The following is a 20,858-nucleotide window of genomic DNA, read 5'->3' as shown; positions in this document are numbered from 1 at the left end:
AAAAAATTAATCGCACTCGTACCTCGAGCACTAAAATATAAGGGTTTAATTTTGTAACTTTGAAACCCTCCCATTCCATTACGTTACGCTCAAATCGTCAGATTTTCGAAATGTGCAGTTTTTAGCTATCAACTCACCTACCTTATCTTAATCTGACGTGCTGGTTGAGTATTTATGAAGTTAGTTTTTTTTTGGTTGCCCTAAACGTACCCACCAATATTAAGGGCTCATACTCGGTGGAGGTACTCGACAAAAGGTAAGGTATAGTCCCTTATGTTTATCTGCCGCGCTCGAGTAACTGCAAAAATCCCCTCTTCGGCTCCTCTACTATTCGGTTATTGTGGCGAATTGTCTCAAACAGTTTCCGAGGCCCTTGTTTTACAATTAATCTATACTACTCGTAGGTATTACTACACAGTAATCTGTATTTGGTAACGAACAAGCGCGAGATTTGTGATGGGATCACCATATTCTCTCGAGCTTTACTTATGTCGAGCTCTGTGGCGCTCGTTCATGGTTATTCACAGAGGGTTCGATTCGCAGCTCGAGTCAAAGTAGGATTTTATATTTCTATATTGGCTAAGGTCTGATTTGATGGTAGGCTTTGACCGGTTAATCTAACGGTTACAAGGCCTTTGGAACCCTCGTTACTTTAATTTTAAATTTTCGACTTACTATTATCATCCATAACCATGTACCATGTCAAATGTACCATTAGGATGCCTTAGATATAGGTAGAATAAACTTTTATGTCTTCCAGGTTAGCCAGTTGAAGACAGTTAAACTACATCACGTCACTGAGATCGCAGTCAAGGTTGTAGTGAAGTAATAACGCTCCGCATGCGCTACGAGTATACACTCGTATGGTCATGAGTTACATCTAGATCATGTGTAGAACTGGTCACACTGGTCCCTTGTTGTTGCACCATTTCTTTTCCCGTATGGTTGTCACTGGGTGGTGTAAACTTTTTTTTATGCTTAATAAACTTGCGCTTGACTACAATCATGCCTGGTGAAAAGCAACGATTAGGTCTAGGTTGGAGCGCGCTTGCCTAGAAAATGCCCATTATTTTATGTTTATATAGTAAATGTTAAATTCACGTTAAATCATACAATATAATTAGAAGTTCTTGCGATTACAAATTCTAGTTTTTTGTCATCGATCTAAAAAAATGCAGGGATACATTTATCTATTGATTCCACTGCCTTGCACGTTCAATAGTTAGACTCTGTAACATCAAATTACTGGTCGAGTCCTGGGCTTATGACATTTTGAGCTTCTCTTTCTTCAAAAGAAATACGCATTAAAATTGTCAGTTGGGAACACAGAATACAGAATCATACAGAATGAGTACTACTAGATACTTTACAAGCCGCGCATTGAAGCCGGTGAAACCCATAAAAAACTCATTTTATTATTTCACTAACAACAAAATTCTCAGATCACTCCTTGTAGATATAAACACCTTGGAATGACAGAATGATGGGCTTAAAAAATAATGAAAGTTTACACCAATTTTCACGCATACCAAATCGCGAGCGTTCGCTAGTTGTATGATAAGCCCAGTGATGTCACCAGGAATCATTAAAATGAGAGCCGGCCAGGCAGCAGCGGTGGCCAGGTGACGCTGGCCAGGCTCCGGCCAGGCAGCACTGGCCGTGTCGCAAGTGCGCGGTGGGAGCGAGCCACCTTCCGCTTGCGACACTGCATTTAAAGGATTTAGTAACTGATCGAGCTAGTTCTAGCCCCACTTGGGAAACTACTTTTCTCGACTATTTTTTTTGGTACGAGGTCGAAAGCCGACACTTTCGAATCAATTTGATTTGTACTCCTTGACATGTTTGTTAAGCTTATCCATATTTAGTCATACATTCGTAGCTTGTTTGAGTTTTTCGACATTAATTGTCTCTAGAAGCTTTGTGTTGTTCACTTGGAATATTAGACTATTAGGTGCTTAGATTTACAGGGATGGCTTTCTAGTTACGTCAGAGTCATCTGGCCATTGATGTTTCAGTGGTGACTGTTTGTTTACCCACTCAGATCCAACACTATGTAAATACATAATACAGTATAATTGTTAGCAGTAGGACGGAGCTCGCTCTAGTTATTAAGTTGTATTGAACTCAAACTGTGCACGCCGCTGTGTCGGGAGATATGATGTGTATGTAGGTGGGAGCTATTAATACTAAAGCCAATAATAGTAACTAGTTCACAAATAAAATTACAAAGAGCTTACACCAAAATTACTGGACCGATTTTTATTTTGTAAAATAATTCTGTCACCTTTAGAGAGCTATACTCGTATCACCTATTACCATAGGCTACTTTTTATCCCTGTATACCGGGAACGGGAACTACGCGTGTTATCTGTAACAATAAACTTACGGAAATTGAAACAAACATTAGTTTCACATTTTACAATTTAATGAACTTAAAATAGCAATACATTACACCGGAGAGAATACTATAATTTGGCACTGAAAGGCACACGACAGCGTGCGACGGGCTCCCCGGTGGTGTGTACAGATTCCTTATAGACTAGGAGGATTACGCAGTGACGCCTCAATGCCAGCCGTGGCCCAGGCCCAGCAGCGGCGCGCCCACGAGGCCATGACCACCGATGTAGCCGTGGTCGAGGATGGGCGCGGCCACGCTGTGGCTGATCACCGGCGCGGGGATGGCTACGCTGTGGCTCACGATGGGCGCCGATACGTGTCCACCGTACAGCCCCAGTCCGTGTCCGCCGTACAGGCCCAACCCGTGTCCGCCGTACAAGCCCAGTCCGTGTCCGCCGGACCAGCCGCCGTAGCCGAGTCCGCCGTAGCCCAGCCCGCCGTAGCCGAGTCCCAGCAGGCCTCGCTTCTCGTTCTTCTTCTGCTCGGCGCCGCAGACCGCCGCCGCGACCAGGAGGAGTACGCACAGCTGCAAGATAATCTTTGGTTAATTTCCAAAACAATATAACGATTTAGCAGACGCCCGCAATTTTGTCCGTTTCCTTAATCGGGTCCTTTCGCAAAATCCGTTCTTTTTATATACTTTCCATCTTCTAAGTATAAAATGCCCGACGAATTTCACCTTTGTTTTTGGTTTTTCGATATTTTGTGGTGAAAGACGTTTTGTTTTAAATATATATTCACATTAGAAGCATTCACTAAGCCGGTAAATTTTTAACCTTATTTTTTTAAAGACTAATTTTTTATGGTTTCAATTAATCGCAAATTTTACTGATTGTACCTCAAGAGGCGTGTAAAGGTGTAAAGTTATTAGTTTTGAACTAATGTTCTAAACATGACATGAACTTTATGGCATCGTTGTAGCGACGTGAATCGCTGATTCAATCAAGGATCATTTGCTCTATAGCTAAGAGCTTATGGTTATTATTGGGTCAGGATATAACAAATAATAATGTCTCCATAAAATATTAATGATATTAATTGCAGTAAATATTTTACTAAATTTTCAATTTTGCTTAAACGAAAGCTAAGTATATTTTCGAATTACTTATCAATGCAACACTTACAGTAGCCTTCATATCGTCAAGTGGTGCCTTTCGGGGGTTGCTGTAGACTTGGCCTGCGCTGGGCCCTGCGCGCTTATATACGCGCCCTACGCCGCCCCTCTAGCGAGACCTAAGTGCTGCCTAAACGCACTTCCACTTACCGTGTGAGTCAGCAGCTCGCAGGATGTTGAGGAAATATCATTTCCTGCGGGCTACTTATTAAGGTTAAACTATCTAAAGGTTTACGTTAATTATTTTTATTAGTTTTAGAGTATTTACTTGACGCCATCAAAACATTTCTAATAATAAAGTTAAAAACTTATAGTTATAGTAATAGTTGATAATTTTTAAGTTTTGAATAAAAGCTGTCATATTACAGCCAGACCGTGGTAGAGTTTGGTCATTTTATAAAACCTAAAATTATGTCAGGTCATGTTCCTTTCATAAGTTATTTATTATTAGGTTGGCAACTATGGAAATAATAAATAACTTACGATAACTATTCGAATATATAATTTTTCATCAAAAAATCATTTAAATATTTGGTCCTAAGAATTGTAACATCTAAGTATTATGAAATACAACATTTCCTCCTCGTCGAAGACAGGAGCTATTCACAAATGTTGCATACAACTAATTACCATAATATTGAGCATACAGTACACACATCAGCACGGTAGCCCGCTGGCGTTATGTCAACTTCATCAGAGGCTCTTAGTTAAGCTGGCTATGTTATTACTTTGTCGTAATACGAAAATATTCAGTTAGGGTGTTACACAGATATTATGCGACTCTCTCTGAACTATTTCATCCTACAATTACGTTACTTGATGAAGCAAACAACTGGTCCATTGCCCCTTATATCAACACAACAGCACAAATTATAATCTCGCAGAGCACATTTTTTTTAAATGGTTATTTGCCACATCTTTTAAATATGACCAATATTCCCATTTCCCTCCAACTAGTCGGAAAAGACTGGGTTGGGAGTGGGGACAACTACTCCAGCGGACGGGAATCGAACCAAGAACTATCGGTGATGAGTTCGGCTCCTTAACCGTTGAACTATGGAGACCTCAAGTGTTATTAATGTCATATACCAATTATTTCTTACGCAACTACGAGTAGCTAACTAACTATATTTTCCGCACCGAAAAACAGGAAATCATAGCACTTCCCCAAAACGATGTCTCTTTTAAAGGACCCTACTGCAACGATATCTCTTCATCACTTAGTTTCATATGCTAAAGTTACGCGCGAAACCTACTTAGGATCATATCACACATCATCTGTCAAGTAACTCCGTCAGTAAGCTTTTCCGCGGCGAGGAAATTACTATTCTCTTTCATAAAAGCCCAATTGCGACTAATTCTTTTTCTTTTTTTAGTGCCACAGTCATGCGTGAAGGCTACTTAGCATCATAGCACGTATCAATATCAATTCGGAAAGGGATCGGTATCGTATCGCTTCGGTTTATGAGCTTATCCCGAAGCGTGGCGGGAATACACTGACGGTTGACGCGTTAGATCAGTTTTTTGACGTGACAACGTCTTATTATTTGATGAAGCCGGTTGCACACTCGAAAAAAGATGACGTCATGCGTCGTTCCCTCGCTCTAGGGTTGTTGACTTTTTTTACAAAAACTAAAGTATATTCTGGTCTATGAAGATTATTAAACAGTTTTAGAAAAACGAACATTTTCTTTTGAAAAATGCAACCATTCCATCAGTATTCTCTTATGACGTTGTCACGTTCAACTATCGTCAGTAAACCGACTTTACAAACAAACGGTTTTTTTTCCTTTTTTCACCAGTGTATTCGAAGCTTTAGCAAGTGAGCTGATTACTGCGCTCGCTTAGATAACAGTCATTATTTCAGCGCGCTGTCCGCCAAGTTCAGCCGCTCGTGTGTACACCTGCGCTCTTGCGACACGCCGCAGGATAACGAGCCGGTCACTGCAATTATTATATAACATGTATAAACAGACGCTACATATGATAACGTGCCTATTTATTTGATACATATCGTGGTTACTTATTCGCCACGGGGAGGCAGGTTATGTCAGACCTGTACTGACACGTGGTGACCGCGGGGAAGCTGTCGCACTTAATCGAGAGTCCCATAGATAACAATTTATCTATAAATCAGACGGAATCAGGTCCGACAAAACTACATTGAAACTACTTTGGATTTAGTATATACTGTGGCTATATGAAGTATGCCTAACAAATTACAACAAAATAACAAATTACATTGTATACACGTTTATGTATAGATTTTGGTATATAATAAATTAATAACTACTATACGAGTAAATACAAAAGTGTTATATAGAAGAACTTATTTAACAATAACTATAACAATTAAATATTCATTCAAACATTTCAGTTCAGTCACACACATTTTTCACATCCTATTTTGATACACAAATTTCTAAGACGTTCGCGAATAGTTTTGATATTCAATATGTACAATTTCATACGAGATATTCAAAGCAAGCGCTGGTAGTAACTTGAAGCATCAATCGTGGGGTTATCAATTATTATCGCAGTGTTCCGTGAAGTTGTACAGCGGTCGGCCGCACTCGTCGCACAGCCAGTCGCGCTCCGGCGGCAGCTCCCACAGCTCGCCCAGCATCAGCCAGCGCCGGGCGCAGCGCGGGTGCGGCACCAGCCGGGTGAAGCACAGGTCCAGGAAGTCGCTCTGCAGCTCCACGTCTCGCAGCAGGCGCAGGGCACAGCGCAGCAGCCGCGGGCGCAGCGCGGCGGGGATGGCGGGCGCGGCCAGCACGGCACGCGACACCACCGACAGCGCCAGCAGGAGCCGGGCCTGCGGCGCGGCGGACAGCAGACATCTCGTGAACGTCTCCTCGCTTCTCGAGTACAGACTGTCCATGGTGAGATTAGATATTTAACACTTTTCACGTTGACTGTACTGCTAAGAAATTGGTATATTTACTATCGCGTAGCAATTTTGATGTTCACTGTATCGGGATATTATTAACTATATATTTCTATATCACAAACCAAGTTCACTTTAAGCCCCTATATCCCTAAATCGAATATTTTTTGCGTTCTCTCTTCTTTACTCCTTATTCGACTGATAACAGTTTTTATACGCGTGTCCAATATAAATGGAGTATTAGTAGGTAAAGGATACAAGAAAAATAGAACGTTAACTAATTACTTCATTAGTATTTAGTTACTTGTAAATAAAAGTTATTAAATTGCCTAGAATTTAGTTAATTGGAGTAATTATAAAATGACATTTAAGCCTCCTGGAAATGTGATTGATGACGTCGTCACTCACTCGGACCTACGAATAGACTAGGATGGACCTTAGTCTATGATATTATTATATAAATTTTAATTGCATTGACCCGAAAGAGCAGCTCGCGTAAAATGTTTACAGGACCTAAAGCTAGACGTCCACATTTTCGCATCGTACGTATCGGACGAATTGCATTAAACAGATCGTAGTGTTCTTTGTATACCTACTCGTAGATAGCCATACAAGCCATTTGTCCGATCCGCATGGTACGGAACGCTCCCGTTGGCATCGGCATCTACCCGTCGGCATCGACATCTACCCGTCGGCATCGACATCTACCTGTCGGCATCGGCATCTACCCTTCGGCATCGGCATCTACCCGTCGGCATCGACATCTACCCGTCGGCATCGACATCTACCTGTCGGCATCGGCATCTACCCGTCGGCATCGGCATCTACCCGTCGGCATCGACATCTAACCGTCGGCATCGACATCTACCTGTCGGCAATGCCGATGCTGATGCTCCGAGGGGCAAGTTTTGCGATGCGTGCAAATAACGTCATACGGAATGCCGAATAGTTGATCGTTTTCCTGCGTTTTCCTTATCGGTGAACATTCCACCGACTTCACTACGCTACCTGTCATGATGAAAATGTGGATGAGAGTGGGGTCGACAATGCGATTGCTAGTAGTTCAGCCGGTAAAACAGATCGTTGTTGATACTGTGGACGCGTTGTAAAAAAATCAGTTTGATGCGATGCGTCCCATACTTACGGTGCGAAAACGTGGACGCTAACCTTAATTATTCAGTTTCAATAATAAAATATTCGTCAGGGCGACTTTCACGTGACTTACATTTCTTGAATTATCTGCTGCTCTTTGTTACTCAATAAAATACAAGACTTATAACCACTTTTGAAAGACAGTTAAAAATTAATTGACTGATTTGATATTTGTGTTTGTGTAGCGTCGCTTCAAAAATAAAGAAACTCAAAGTAGGTAACGAAACATTTAAGTAATGACTTTATTTGTGCATTTATATGTGAATAAGTCAGAAGGTTGTCTAGTAGTCGCAGGTATTAACAACAGTAATCGCTACAACCGAATCAATAGAAGTGATACAAAGTTCACTGACTCAGCCTCTCACTTGCACTTGTACGAGTGTGGTACGAATATACGAAATGGTTCGACGTCATTTTTTAATTGAAACAATGATTGTCATCATCATCATTATTGGCCTATAATACGGCCCACTACCTACAGAACCAGGCCTTCCTCCTGATATGGAGTTTGGGCCCATCACGATGCGGCTGGGCGGAGAGGTGGCGGATTTTTTTGTTACATTGATCCACTGCAGGGCTCAAGAGCTGCACGTGCCACGCACGCGTTTGGTTCTACAGATATCACTATCACATGTTAATGATCAGTTTCTCACGACTTCTGACCGGCATTGAAACGGAACGATAAATCACAAAATCAATAGCAAATGGTGCTAAATTCGCAATTTTTTTAATCTTTGTAATCATCATCAACATTAAAAACCGATTGACGTCCTCTGCTGGACATAGGCCTTTTGCATGGACTTCCAAACAACGGTCTCGAGCCGCCAGCATCCAGCGGCCCCCTGCAACCCGCTTGATGTCCTCGGCCCACCCAGTTGGAGGTCGACTAACACTGCGCTTTCCTTGTTCTTTGGGACTCTAACGTCCATTCAATCTTAGTAATGAGTAAAAATAGTGTTTCGTAGGACTTTAAATTATCCAAATTAATTCGAGTATGTAAAGTTGTACCTACAAGTGAAGTGAAATTATATAAAAAGTTAATTAATTCATCGACAGAGCATGCTATATGGTGCAGTTTCACCATAGGCAGGTACTGAAGCCAGTTCAATTCGTTCAAATATATTAGTGAATTTCCCAACACATACTGCATACTAGGTTACCGGGGTAATAGCGGGCATAGAGGATATAGAGTCTCTATTTTATCTTGATTCTATCACAAATTTCGTATATTAGCGACGACGGACGAGTAACCATGGCAACACGTTCACTTCATTACAGTCGCGTATAAAATTTTCAATTATTTGACATCTTTACTGTACTGGGCAACCACAGAGTTGAACACTTTGGTGAATAACTGTATCCGCCAGTACAGATGACCGCCATTTTGGTTCAACTCACTTGCCGGAGTCTACATATTTTGTAGGTCGCAAATGTCTAATGTCCAGTGGTTAGACTGCGTCCTCGAATCGGCCTTGGGTTCGAAACCTGTGTCAGCTATGAAACAATGAGGTTGGGTTGGATATTGATCACTAAAACAATATATGGCAATTAAAAAAAGTTATCAGTCAATCTATACCAACTGGTAGAGCTAGATAGTTACCAGTAGGTGCAACATACTTCGGCCGGTCGTAGCTCGCAATGTGTGCAAAAATGCAGACCATTCGCAGCTGTAGGCTCAGTACAAGCACGTGTGGCCTATTCTTTGGGGCCAGTCGCTGCCTCACACTTGAGATTTATTTTAAACTAGTGGACACCTGCGACTTCGTCCGTTCTTAGCGTAACGTCTGCTAACCATATACTACCTTCCTGCTTTATTTCGTCATTGCTTTATTAGTTGCGCTGTCGCGACATTTTTTGAAGATAATGATGTGTTCTGCAAAGTCGTACCTAGTCATTATTTTATTCTATCATCAAGAGTTTTCGCAACGCACGCGATTTAAACAATAAAACACGACATGACGACACACTGCATGACGCACTGCATGACGTAACGCAGTGGTATGTGCGGTGGATTCACAAGACGGAGATCCTGGGTTCGATCCCCGGCTGGGCCGACTGAGGTTTTCTTGGTCTGGCTAGTGGGAGGCCAGCCTGCCGGCAAGAATGTACCACCAAGCGATTTAGTGTTCCGGTAAGATGTCGTGTAGAAACTGACAGGCGTGTGCATTTCATCCTCTTCCTAACAAGTTAGCGCGCTTCCATCTTAGATTGCATCATCACTTACTATCAGGTGAGAATGTAGTCAAGGGATAACTTGTAAAGAATAAAAAAAGTTTTAATATTTTTTATTAAAAACGTGTTTTTACAATAAATAAACTTAGTGCTATGTTAATAATACTAGTAAAATATAAAAAAAATTAGGCAATTTGTACAATTGAAGTAGACTACCATCATGCATACGTCTACCGCTAACAGAAAACATAATATTTACAATTTTCTTAAACTTTATTCTTCGTGTGCGGTGCACTTTGCAAATACTAATGTTCTATGGTGATTAAGTCATTAGCCAAATACATACGAGCGGTAACATCCCAGTGGATGCACGACATACTTATCTCGTGAAGAAAAAAAGACAAATGTCGACCAATAGCGCGTCATATTGGTCGATAATATGTATTTTTCACGATATATGTCATTGACACATGGTACATAATATACTAACATTTTATTTAAAAAAACTATCACATAAAATATTTATCGAGGTAGCGATATCGAGTAAATGCAACCAAAGTATCGCTATGTCTACGAGTGGGCCCGGCGCCCTCCTGCCCGGCAGAGGGCGCACCACAAACTTTTACTAAACCATCATGATATCTGTCCAAGCGTTAGTGATACCTCAATTATTGAATGAAATGGTGGAGGACGTCCAAAATCGCTACACGAAACAATCTTGCAATAAGCTTAATGGCCCTCAGGGTACAAGATGTCGAACATTATGGAATCGTTACGGATATACGAGATTGTGGTAAAGCCCCTGTGCACGGAACTTGAAAGTATAGTGACGTAGTCGGCCCGGTCAAGTTATTCGTACGAACTATACATATGTGTAACTAATGAAAGTGATCGAGCGGCCGGTCGATGGGGGGTTGCAAACCGAGCGGGATGTGGTTGTGGTACTGCTGGTCACCCTCGTCTGAACTTCGGCCTTCGACCCCCTGGTGCGGCGCGCCGTACTCCTGGCCCAAGGCTACGTTGTAGTTGTTCTGGTTGAAGTCCTGTCCGTTCTGCGCATAGTCTTGGCCGTGCTGAGCGAAGTCCTGGCCGTGCGTTGAGAAATCCGCGCCATGCTGAGCGAAATCCTGAGCGTGATGAACCAAGTCTTGAGCGTGCTGGGCGTAGTTCTGAGCGAGAGAAAAATCCTGCTGATGCTGGCCGAAATCTTGCCCCTGCTGCGAGTAGTCGTTTGTCTGAGCGTACTCCGACGCGGGCTGGTGCGGCACGCCGTACTCCGGCGCCGGCTGCTGCTGGTGTTGCTGCTGCACACTCTGTTCGTACTGCGCCTGTTCCAGTTGCTGCTGGATCAGATGCAGCTGCTGCTGGTAGTCGTGGTGCTGGCTCTGTGTGTGCTGCTCGTAGATCTGCGTGCCCTGCTCTTGGCTGAAATGCTGCTGCGGGTAGTGCGCCTCGCCCGCGTCATGCGGCGTGGGCGCCACCGGCGACCAGCCGTCGTGCTCCACGGGGACGGGCTGCGTCGGTTGCAAGGGGACGGCCTGCGGGACTTGAGTCGAGTGAAGGTGGAAACCGGCTTGAGGGACGGCCTCCGGGGTCGGGTGCAAATCTAAGTGGGGCTGCGGGGCTAATGCTGTCGAATGAAAGTGCGCCGCCTGCTCTACTGCGACGGGAGGAGCGTGGTGGTCGACGACTGCGTGGCCGCCGGCCTGTGGCAGCACGTGGTATGGATGGACGTGTGGGAGTTCTAGCGGTACTTGATGAAAAGATGGAACGGCGGGCGCGGGTGCTAAGGGTATCAGTGGAGCTTGGTAGCTGTTCAGAAATGGATATCGAGGGTACGTGGCGAAAACGGACGTCTGCACGGCCCCGCCGGGACGGATTATGTAAGGGAAAGGATGACTCAAAGGCAGCAGCGGAGCGGGGATGGGCGTTTGTGGAAGAGGTATTGTAGCGGCGGGAAGGAAAGGTTTCAGGTGCAAATGGTCCTGAATTAATGGCACAGGAGGCGCAGGCACGGGCACAGGCTGTGCGGGAAATACCGGGACTGGCGGGGGAGGAGCGGGTGCGTTTACTACGGCCACCGTCGGCGGAGGAGCCGGTAGCACGGGCGCGACGTGGGCCACTGGGGCTGGCGGCAAGGGAGCAGGCACCGCGTGCACCACCGGCCTCGCAGCGATGTGGTGGTGGTGGTGGTGGAAATAGTGATCCGGTTTCACTGCATATTTATGGTGAGGGAACTTGAGACCGTAGTGCGGGTGAGGCAGACCTGGGACTCTATGGCCCACGGGCACCGGGTAAGGAGGACCGTGGGGTCCTGTCACGGGTATCTTGACGGCTGCGACGGAGGCCGTGGGTGGGTACGAAACGACTAAAGGTTTCACGACGGAATGAGTGATGACAGGGATGTCGTGGCCGAGCTTGAACGGGGGTACGGCAGACAGGATGCCGCGCTTGTGGTGCTTGCCCGCCAGGCGGCCCAGAAGCCTCGTCTTCGCTCCTTTGATGTGAGCGACATCGGCGGCCGCAGCCCATAAGCTCGCGCTCACCAGCAACACGATCTGAAACACATTATTGGTTGTACCGACTGATTTGTACCGAGATTACGACCGAATTACGGTTATTTGATCTTTAAAATAGATAGATAGCGCGGAAAACTAATGGACGAAGCAGTCGGAACGTTATCTACCTATCTACTTTTAAAGTTTTGTAATTACAACTAATCCTAACTGTCCGATCCTAGACCTAGAACTTGTGATGGTCAGACTTTGGTGATTTCATAAAAGCAGCAAGTTGGTCAGCCCTCACTCAGCTATCACGGTGGCTTTGAGAACAGGTTTCAAAAGTCCAGGTTTTCAATTGGGCAAGGTAAAACGTAATTTTTTGGACTTCTATGAGATACGAGTATGTCCAGTCACTTACGTAGCTCGATGGGGACTGTTCGAAAATCGCCGGTTAATATAAAATTGAAGGTTTCTAGCTCCTCCCAATGTCACTATGGTCCAAATGCCATAGCTGCCCACCGTACTTACGTCGGGATGTATATAGAGCCATGATCAACCTTGAGCTTTTATAAAATAACAAGTGCTTTTAAGCCATAATACTATGCACAACTTTTAATAAATCTTATTTTCTGGTTAGCTTTGACAAGCCTCACTGAGCATCACTTCACAACACATCACTGCACCGCCCCACTGCACTCCGCCAGTACTTACAGCTGTCAACCTCATGTCTCGCGGTCGCCCGGTCGGCGCGACGATCTTCCAAAAACCAGTAGTATCTTCCGCCTCCACCCATACTTATAACTTAATACTGCGCCAATTAGTATGTAGCCGACGTCCAAGTTTCACTCCGTGGTTCCGGACGTAACGAGCCTCCCCCTTGCGGCTTTCGACCGTTCCTAAACGAACCGCCACCGCGAGGATCGTGCTACGGAGCTGACGATGGAATGGTTACTTTATCACGTCGGGGGAAAGTATATTTTGGTTTCTTTCGATTGTCAAAAACGCTCACGTAGGGCGCTGCCGTCATCCGTGTAACACGTGCGAGTGATCGCATACCAATCGATCAAGAACGTAATAGAGAGAAAATTGTACCACTCGGTACAGGGACGGATCGACTCGTTGCATTAATACAAGACTTGTCTGAGAGACTTCGATGGCTAGTTGATTGATATGTTAAGCGTCGGGTTACCTTCCCAATTTAAGGTTAGGTGTACCTACCATTGTAACAATGGTACACTTAATGGTACAGAATACTTGATCCGTTAGTTTACGCTAATCTCCCGATTTTCGCGCGGTTTTTACAGATTACTACTTGGAGTTTTCCAAGTAGTAATCTGTAAAAACCGCGCAAGTGTGACGACGGCCTCCAAAAACGACAATAGTTGGGCAATGAAAAAGTATTAGGCTGGGCTATCCGCAGCTACAAGTAATGGCTAAAAATAGGACAGCTTTAACATACTGACCGCCAAACTTCGGTTCGACCACCCTGTGTGTGGGTACACCATAATGATAAGTATATGTACCTATTTGTTTGGTAGATGTAAGCACAATGTTGAGCTCATGAGTTGGAGCCTCTTTCAGAGTTGTGCTGAACATAAAACAATTTATTGGAGTTCTGATGCTTAGTAAGTTAGTCCCAAATGGGCACATTATAATATGTGCTTTAATAGTGTTAAAGTGTTTAGTATGGCACAATTTTTAAATTAATATTTTCCTTATTTTCTTTGGGCGAGTAATAAAGAGAGCAGTGAAGCCTGGCAGCGGCCCCGTGTGCAGCCCATCGCTATGCTCGCCGCGCGCGGTTACCAAATACACGCATTACTTTCCTTCGTTTTCGCTATCACTGGCTCCTGCCGCCCGCCGCTACTTCTGTCAGTCGGACGCGATGTCACAATGCTTCTAATGTTCTGCTGTTACGTCACACGCGGGGAAAATAGGTTTATTGCTGGCTTACGGGGCTATGTAAGTACCTTCCTACTCGTACTTGAGCATTCAACTGTTTAGGTTAATAATGTTATGTAATGCACTTTTTCCTATTGTAATAATTGATAAACTAAGCAGATGATGACCCATCGAGGACAAGTAGAAAACCATCGCTTACAGAGCAACACGTCCTACAAATTACCGTCCTGTATTTACCAATCAATCCGAGGTCTGTACTTCGTAGTTGAGGGTAGGTATCTTAATGTGCAATGTGCATGACACAATATTGTGTAGGTACTTTAAAGTCAAAGTCAAAATTCATTTCATTAATTCCTTAATTCATTCATTTTTTAAACTAGGCTCAGTTTGCAAGCACTTTTCGAACGTCAGGTCAGGCTATAGGGTGATACGAAAAATTTAAACACTTTTAATTAAAGTTACGAGGCTTCCAAACGCGCCTTTAGGCAGGAATATAGCAATTTTGCTTGGCATAAACATGGCGATAGTATAAACCTACTTCCCCGGACGAGCTGGGTCACAAAAACACCTGTCTTTGTATCGGCAATCGGCATGTTGGTAACCGCGGCGGTGGTCCTGTGGTTAGCCTATGCGGCTTCAGATCATGAGCTCCTGGGTTGGACAATGAAATATTCAGTGGATTTAATTCGAGATTACAATTCAGCAGCCTGGAGTCTGGACGTAATACTCTCTCACTCTCACTCAGTCTGTCTAGGATACCGGTTAATATTCGAGCTAATTAATTACCTATACCTTTTTAACAACTTGACATCGGCGCGCATTGGAATATTGCGGCAGCTTCAAGCTACAAAATAAAACCCTTACCCTTTTTTATTACCCGACTGCGCCAGAAGGAGGGGAGGAATGTTTTTCAAGCCTGTGTATGTATGTTCATTTCTTTGACACGCCATAAAGCCCAAACGGCTGGACGGATTTTGTTTAGATTAAATTTTTTTGTTACAAGAATAATATTTACTTTATTACTTACAAAAAAATAATTAGTTTTGCTAGCATGACACTCATTAAAAGGCCCATATTCTTAGGATACATACACAAGATACAAATCTGGGACATGTTCCTTGTAACAATGCATGAAACGAAACGTGCATTAGTTTTATCAAATTGACATTTTTGAGTTTGACACTGACATTTGACAGTTATGTTATGTTAATGTTTTGCTAATGTTTGTTTTCGTCAAGTTACTGCAGTTTTCATAGTAAACAAAAATAAAAACTACCTCTAAAATATTACCCTCCTTCTGACGCAGTCGGATAAAAACATACCACTTTTGTAGGTGTTTATTCAGCAAATCATGGAAAAAGTCACCTTAGATATCACAAGTGTGTGTCGAATATGCTTTGAACTGAAAACTGATACTCGTTCGCTGTTTACAAAAGAAAACGAAAGTTCAATTCACGAGAAACTGGTGAACCATACGAATCTAGATCTCCATATAGACGATGGCGGTCCGGTGACCATTTGTGAACAGTGCTATGAAGAATTTAATGTATTTGTTGTGTTCTTGGACAAATGTAAAAGATCCAATGCATTGTTTCAACAATTCAAACAAAATGTCAAAGGTGAGTTATAGTTCCCTACACCTAAGTTACACTGTTTACCTGGAAACCGCTGTAGGAGAAAAATTCGTAGATATTTTGTTAGATTTTCCTATCCTATCAGATTTTCTGACCAAAAGGAAACTCAAGAGGCAGCTGTCCCAATTTAAAGATACAAAATAATGTACCCAAATGCAAAGTATGCAAAGTCCCAAGGTCTAAATAAATTACTGACTTAAATCTCATTAATATTAATAGTATTTTTTAAATTTATTCCTTTTACTTATTATGTGCTGTAACTCTACATTTCAGATTCCTGTGACTTTGACAGCAGTGCCAACTATTCCATACATGCAGATGAACTGAACACAAAGAACACTTCCAAGTGTAACAAAGATAATTTAACTCCAAGTGTGGATACTGTTCCCTTGAAGAGTGCACAGAGCACGTCTGCGACACACAAGTGTCAGTTGTGCTGCAAAGTATTCACAAGGAAGTTCAATTATAAACTGCATCTGTAAGTATCTTAAATCCTCTGCCCACATTAGTTGCTCAATATTTGAGACTGTTGTCAGACTTGTGGCAATACCTAGGTTAAAGCTATCAGTAAATTAAAGCACCTGTTAATAAAGGAGAACAACTTTTCAATGTTATTAGAAATCAAAAAATCTAAGGGTTAATTTCACCACCTTCTGATAATTGTCAGATAGGTTGTTTCAGAAGATTTGTCTTTGTCATATGACATAATGTGGTCAAAATGTCTTCAGTGTTGATAAGTGTATGCCCAATGAGTTAAGAAAATTTAATTCTAATAAAATGAAAAAAACCTGTTTAGGATTATTTATAGTCCAATAGTCAGGGATCAAATGCATGACTTCTTTGGGTTAAAGTTGGCCTCTGAAACAAGTATTTGAGACATTTCATTGAGAAAATATATCTTAACCTTACATATGTGCTGGTCACAAGTCCACAGCAGCTCTGCTCAGAGTTTTTCCCTGTGATACACATTGGACCCATCAACCGCACTGTGAATCCATGGAATGCTAAGATGATTGTCTCATAGAGATGTATAAATGGACGTGTTCAGCAAGAGACACAGCGGCGAGCGCGAGTGGCAGTGCGCGCGGTGCGGCGCGGCGACGCTGACGCGCGTGCTGGCGCTGCGCCACTGCTCGCCCGGCGCGCGCAGGCTGTGCCCCGCCGCCGGCTGCGGCAGCAGCTTCACCTCCGCCACCAACCTCAACATCCACATCAGGAGACACAACGGTGCGTCACATTGGCAGTGTGTTCTGTACAGAAACTATAAATGAATCGCGGTATAGAGCAGTCACGTAATGACGATGGGACAAATGATGGTGCGATGTTTTAGATTCCACTGAATGTCTATCACCCATTATTAGACTGTAGCTGATGCCGCGCGGATTCACCCGCATGGTTCCCATTCCTGTAGGAATATGAGGATAATATATAAATCTCCTTCATAAATGGGCTATATACTAAAAGAATTTTGCAAATCGGACCAGTGGTTCCTAAATTTAGTGCATTCAAACAAAAAAAACTCTTCAGCTTTATAATATTAGTATAGATTTCATTGATGCATCACAGGCATACAGAAAACTTGTATATTGTATTAAGTCCAAGCCTTTGTACATGTTATCACAAAGGAGTTTTATTTTATCTATACATTGCAGGAGAACGCCCGTACAGCTGTGCAGAGTGCGGCAAGAGTTTTGGCAGCAAGAACATTCTGAGTGATCACATCAGAGTGCATACAGGTGGGTATTACAGAACCATATTTCTTATTTTACTTATTTAACAAATCTTTTTACTTCTTTGTATGCTTACTCAGTTACTGATTCCAGGCCATATATTGCTGGCAAACATATTGTTACTCGTTGTAGTGTTAAATCAGAGCTGTGTTGTGTGTGTCGAGGCGTGAAGCCGTACCTGTGCGCCACGTGCGGGCGGCGCTTCGCCACCAACAAGCTGGCGGCGCACGCGCGCACCCACGCGCCGCGCGCGCACGCCTGCGCCGCCTGCCCGCGCCGCTTCGCCGACGCGCGCGCCGCCCGCCTGCACGCGCGCACGCACGCGCCGCCCGCGCGCCCGCACGCCTGCGCCGCGTGCCCCGCGCGCTACTGCCACAAGCAGTCGCTCAACAAGCACCTGCGCAAGCGCCACGGCCTGGTGCGCACTCTCACTTGGTATACTGCTGCACGAGTTACAATCAAATCGTTACCATCTTTTACCGTTTGCAGAAGTCCCATTACACTTTTCGGTCTCGCCCCCTCCGCTCAGAGTCGATGTCAGAGTCAGACGCACGATAAGGAACTTCGATCCAAAAAACATGTGTACTGTAGACCAAACGACTTAAGTAGAAGTTCTTTCAAAAATTATCTCCTGATAATTTTACATGATAATGTGTGGGTTGTGACCCACACATCATCATGTAATGCGCAAAAAAGGATTGTTTTAAAGTTCTCTGGAAACGCCATCTACTGGTAGTTTGAAATAACAGTCACTGTTTCACTGTGCCTGTAGGTGGCGCACGCAGTAGCGCAGCACGCTTCGCCCGATTATTATTTGTAACGCATTCACCAAACTCACTCCTCAAGTCAAGTGTTCGGAAAAAAATATTCACTTCAAAAATATAATAATTCATAACTATTCCATAATGAGTAGTTTCCTATTTGAAAGTTGGTAGCTATGTTCAGTTGAGTTTCAATATGTTAACAATATCGGAACATTGATGTCTACAGGTAACCCAAAAAACGTAATATATGACTTTGCAAATCATATCTTCATAATTATTATCTTTTATAATTTTTATAATAATATTAAAGTTATATTGTGCTGTGATAGATAGATTAGCCTGAATATATTTTTTTTCTTCTTTTCAGAAAACATCATAGAATGTAAAGAAAACAACCTATTGACGAGAAAAAACTTATCGAAAAAAATGTACTTAAAGATTAGTTTTGTGAAAACTTTGAAACTAAACGCTCAGGCAGAAAGTATAAGCGTCCGCCACGAGATGTCGCTTTACGTGAGTAAGTTAGTTTTCCACGTTTTTCTATGCTCATATACCTACTGACACACTAATGCAAGAAATCTTATATTTTTCGCTTACAACTGCTCCAACATGTAGATTATAATAAGAAGTTTAAGAATAACATTTTTAATTTCATAATAAGGTTAAAATTCCATTCGAAAGTGCGGGACAACATTTTATGCAACTAACATTTGTTAGCTAGATTAAAAAACTTTCCATACAATTGTAACTCTTTCTTGCCTTGTATTTGTACTTTATGTAGAAATTACATTGACTAATTTTACATAAAAGCGTTATGTGCTGGTGTATTTATATTACCAAAGAATAAATTAAATTAAAACTGGCATTTGTTATTTTTATTTTGTGTCGTCAGCTGACTCCTCTGACATTCCTCTTTCCAAATTAACACATAACATTTAAAAGTTCTAACAGTTCAAACTTTGAACTGTTCAATCAATCCACGACCTCTTCGGCCATATTTATTGATGCTACATTTTTTAAAAACATAAAAATGGATTAAAATTTAAGCTTCAATTTACATTAAAGTGTAAATCACTACTGAGGGCCTAATGGCAGTTTGATACTGTGACGATCACGTTAGCGTAAACGCGTATTTCTGAACAAAACAGCGCCATCTACTGGCACAACTGCACAACTGTTTCGACCATATAAATTCGCATTTATGTTAACGCGATAGTAACAGTATGAAAATATTGAAAACTCTTGGCTTGAATTTTAATCCATGTTTATGTTTTTAAAAATGTAGCCGCTGGTGTTTTCATGAATCCTTATACTTTAAAGAAGGCCTTCCACGTCTCAGCAACTAAGTATACTATAGATACAGTGAACTATTCTATAACAGCATTTTCTATATATTGTAGGCTAGTTATTATAAGTAGCGGACGCCTTCAGACTAAAATTCAGTTTTCCACAAATCCTGCGGGAATCGTGGATTTCTGCTGGATATTAATTAGCCTCTTGTTGTTAAATAACCTGTATCTCCAAATGTATCCTATTATTATCGGTTTACCCGAACAAACAGACAGACAGACAAAATTTTTTTCAAAGCCTTTTTTTTTTTTTCTATACTGTAAATAAGCTCGTCACTTGAGAAAACACGGTTGTTTTAATACCACAGACAGACACCTCAATTTTATTTATTAGTAGCTATTATTTGGCGAAATATTCGAAATGATTAGTGGTCAAGGTCTGCAGAGCCGATGGCCGCCCGTGTCACTCGTCGACATGACGCGCGACCTTAGACCTTGTGGCCGCAGCAATAAGCGTGACGTTAGCACGAGGTGGAGCCAGTACCACCCTGACTTGCAGTAGAAAGTGCTGGGACATTGAGTTGTCACTTTTGTTTATTTTTCGTGAGCTTGAAGTCTGCACTGAAACTAATTCGCGACTAAGTTAGAGTTTAAAAAATACATTTAAGAAAACATGCTTTTAATGTAAGATTATTAAACAATATTTAACGTTGGCTTTAATATATAACCACGCTATGCTCCGAAGTCTAGGATGGAAATGTCGGCCCGCAAGAGATTGTGATGTGATCTAATACCGGATTATATAGTTCCACATTGTATTACTGAACCCAAAGTCCTGACATTTACCTCCATAGGTGCTCTGTGCTCTAATATCAGCTCAAACATGTATAGGTAGGCTGACAGCCTGCATTTACTTTATTTTATGAAGGCCGTAAGTCTGCCAGCCCATGCTCCTGCCGTAATAGTAAGTACGGCAGCCAATTATGGAAATTATCAAAAAAATATGTTCTACACTTGGATAATTGAAGATCTGGCCTTGAAACCTACTACCGTGGTCTGAATTCCTTATCTGCAGACACCGGTCCAGGTATGAGCTTGTCTAGTTTAGTTTAGGAGTTTCATTTCATACTCCACTTTATTGTAAAGGCAATAAAAATGTATTCGTTGTTGTTTGTAATTATTCAATATATTATCAACTATAAGTAAGTAGGTATAGATACTCGTAGGTGTGGAATCTAAAGTAATTGCAAGAGCGAGCCTAGTTTTGTTTAGGTAGGTATTGACTGTAAATGGCTCTATCATAGGTATGAAGA

The 20,858-nt window shown here is 42.5% G+C and overlaps 3 protein-coding genes across 7 annotated transcripts; 1 reads left to right on the top strand and 2 right to left on the bottom strand.

Annotated features, from left to right (window-relative positions):
• Positions 1–2,403: 2,403 nt before the first annotated feature.
• LOC112056102 (neuropeptide-like protein 29) lies at positions 2,404–3,669 on the bottom strand. Its single transcript, XM_024096446.2, has 2 exons — positions 3,522–3,669; positions 2,404–2,923 (listed from the first exon to the last, which is right to left on the bottom strand). Exons 1-2 carry the CDS (start codon positions 3,531–3,533, stop codon positions 2,564–2,566), a joined length of 372 nt encoding a protein of 123 aa, XP_023952214.2. The 5' UTR covers positions 3,534–3,669; the 3' UTR covers positions 2,404–2,563.
• A 6,153-nt stretch (positions 3,670–9,822) lies between these two features.
• On the bottom strand, positions 9,823–13,236 carry LOC112054471 (bromodomain-containing protein 4-like). Its single transcript, XM_024094264.2, has 2 exons — positions 12,938–13,236; positions 9,823–12,283 (listed from the first exon to the last, which is right to left on the bottom strand). Exons 1-2 carry the CDS (start codon positions 12,950–12,952, stop codon positions 10,604–10,606), a joined length of 1,695 nt encoding a protein of 564 aa, XP_023950032.2. The 5' UTR covers positions 12,953–13,236; the 3' UTR covers positions 9,823–10,603.
• Positions 13,237–15,272: 2,036 nt separating this feature from the next.
• On the top strand, positions 15,273–19,119 carry LOC112054472 (zinc finger protein 846). 5 transcript variants are annotated; one of them, XR_008251558.1, is made up of 6 exons: positions 15,273–15,747; positions 16,036–16,240; positions 16,811–16,989; positions 17,415–17,498; positions 17,657–18,482; positions 18,624–18,758. XR_008251558.1 is itself a non-coding variant. In XM_052886142.1 (6 exons), coding segments are annotated over exons 1-6 (1,008 nt in total). In that variant the 5' UTR covers positions 15,287–15,479; the 3' UTR covers positions 18,625–18,759. The 5 variants fall into 5 exon arrangements, 4 of the variants coding, with proteins under 4 accessions (XP_052742101.1, XP_052742102.1, XP_052742103.1 ...); XM_052886142.1 differs by having other exon boundaries at positions 15,287–15,747; positions 17,657–17,927; positions 18,624–18,759; XM_052886143.1 differs by having other exon boundaries at positions 15,290–15,747; positions 17,657–17,910; positions 18,624–18,778.
• Positions 19,120–20,858: the final 1,739 nt, after the last annotated feature.

This window comes from Bicyclus anynana, chromosome 16 (genome assembly GCF_947172395.1).
Source record: "Bicyclus anynana chromosome 16, ilBicAnyn1.1, whole genome shotgun sequence".
Taxonomy (NCBI): domain Eukaryota; kingdom Metazoa; phylum Arthropoda; class Insecta; order Lepidoptera; family Nymphalidae; genus Bicyclus; species Bicyclus anynana.
Note: the sequence above shows the minus strand (reverse complement) of the source record. Positions and strands in the feature narration are given on the sequence as shown.

Coding starts and splice junctions, on each gene's coding strand:
- LOC112054472 (XM_052886141.1), top strand. CDS start 15,480: ATGGAAAAAGTCACCTTAGATATCACAAGTGTGTGTCGAATATGCTTT. Junction 16,241..16,810: donor TTCAATTATAAACTGCATCT/GTAAGTATCTTA, acceptor GGACGTGTTCAG/CAAGAGACACAGCGGCGAGC. Junction 17,499..17,656: donor TCACATCAGAGTGCATACAG/GTGGGTATTACA, acceptor GTGTGTGTCGAG/GCGTGAAGCCGTACCTGTGC.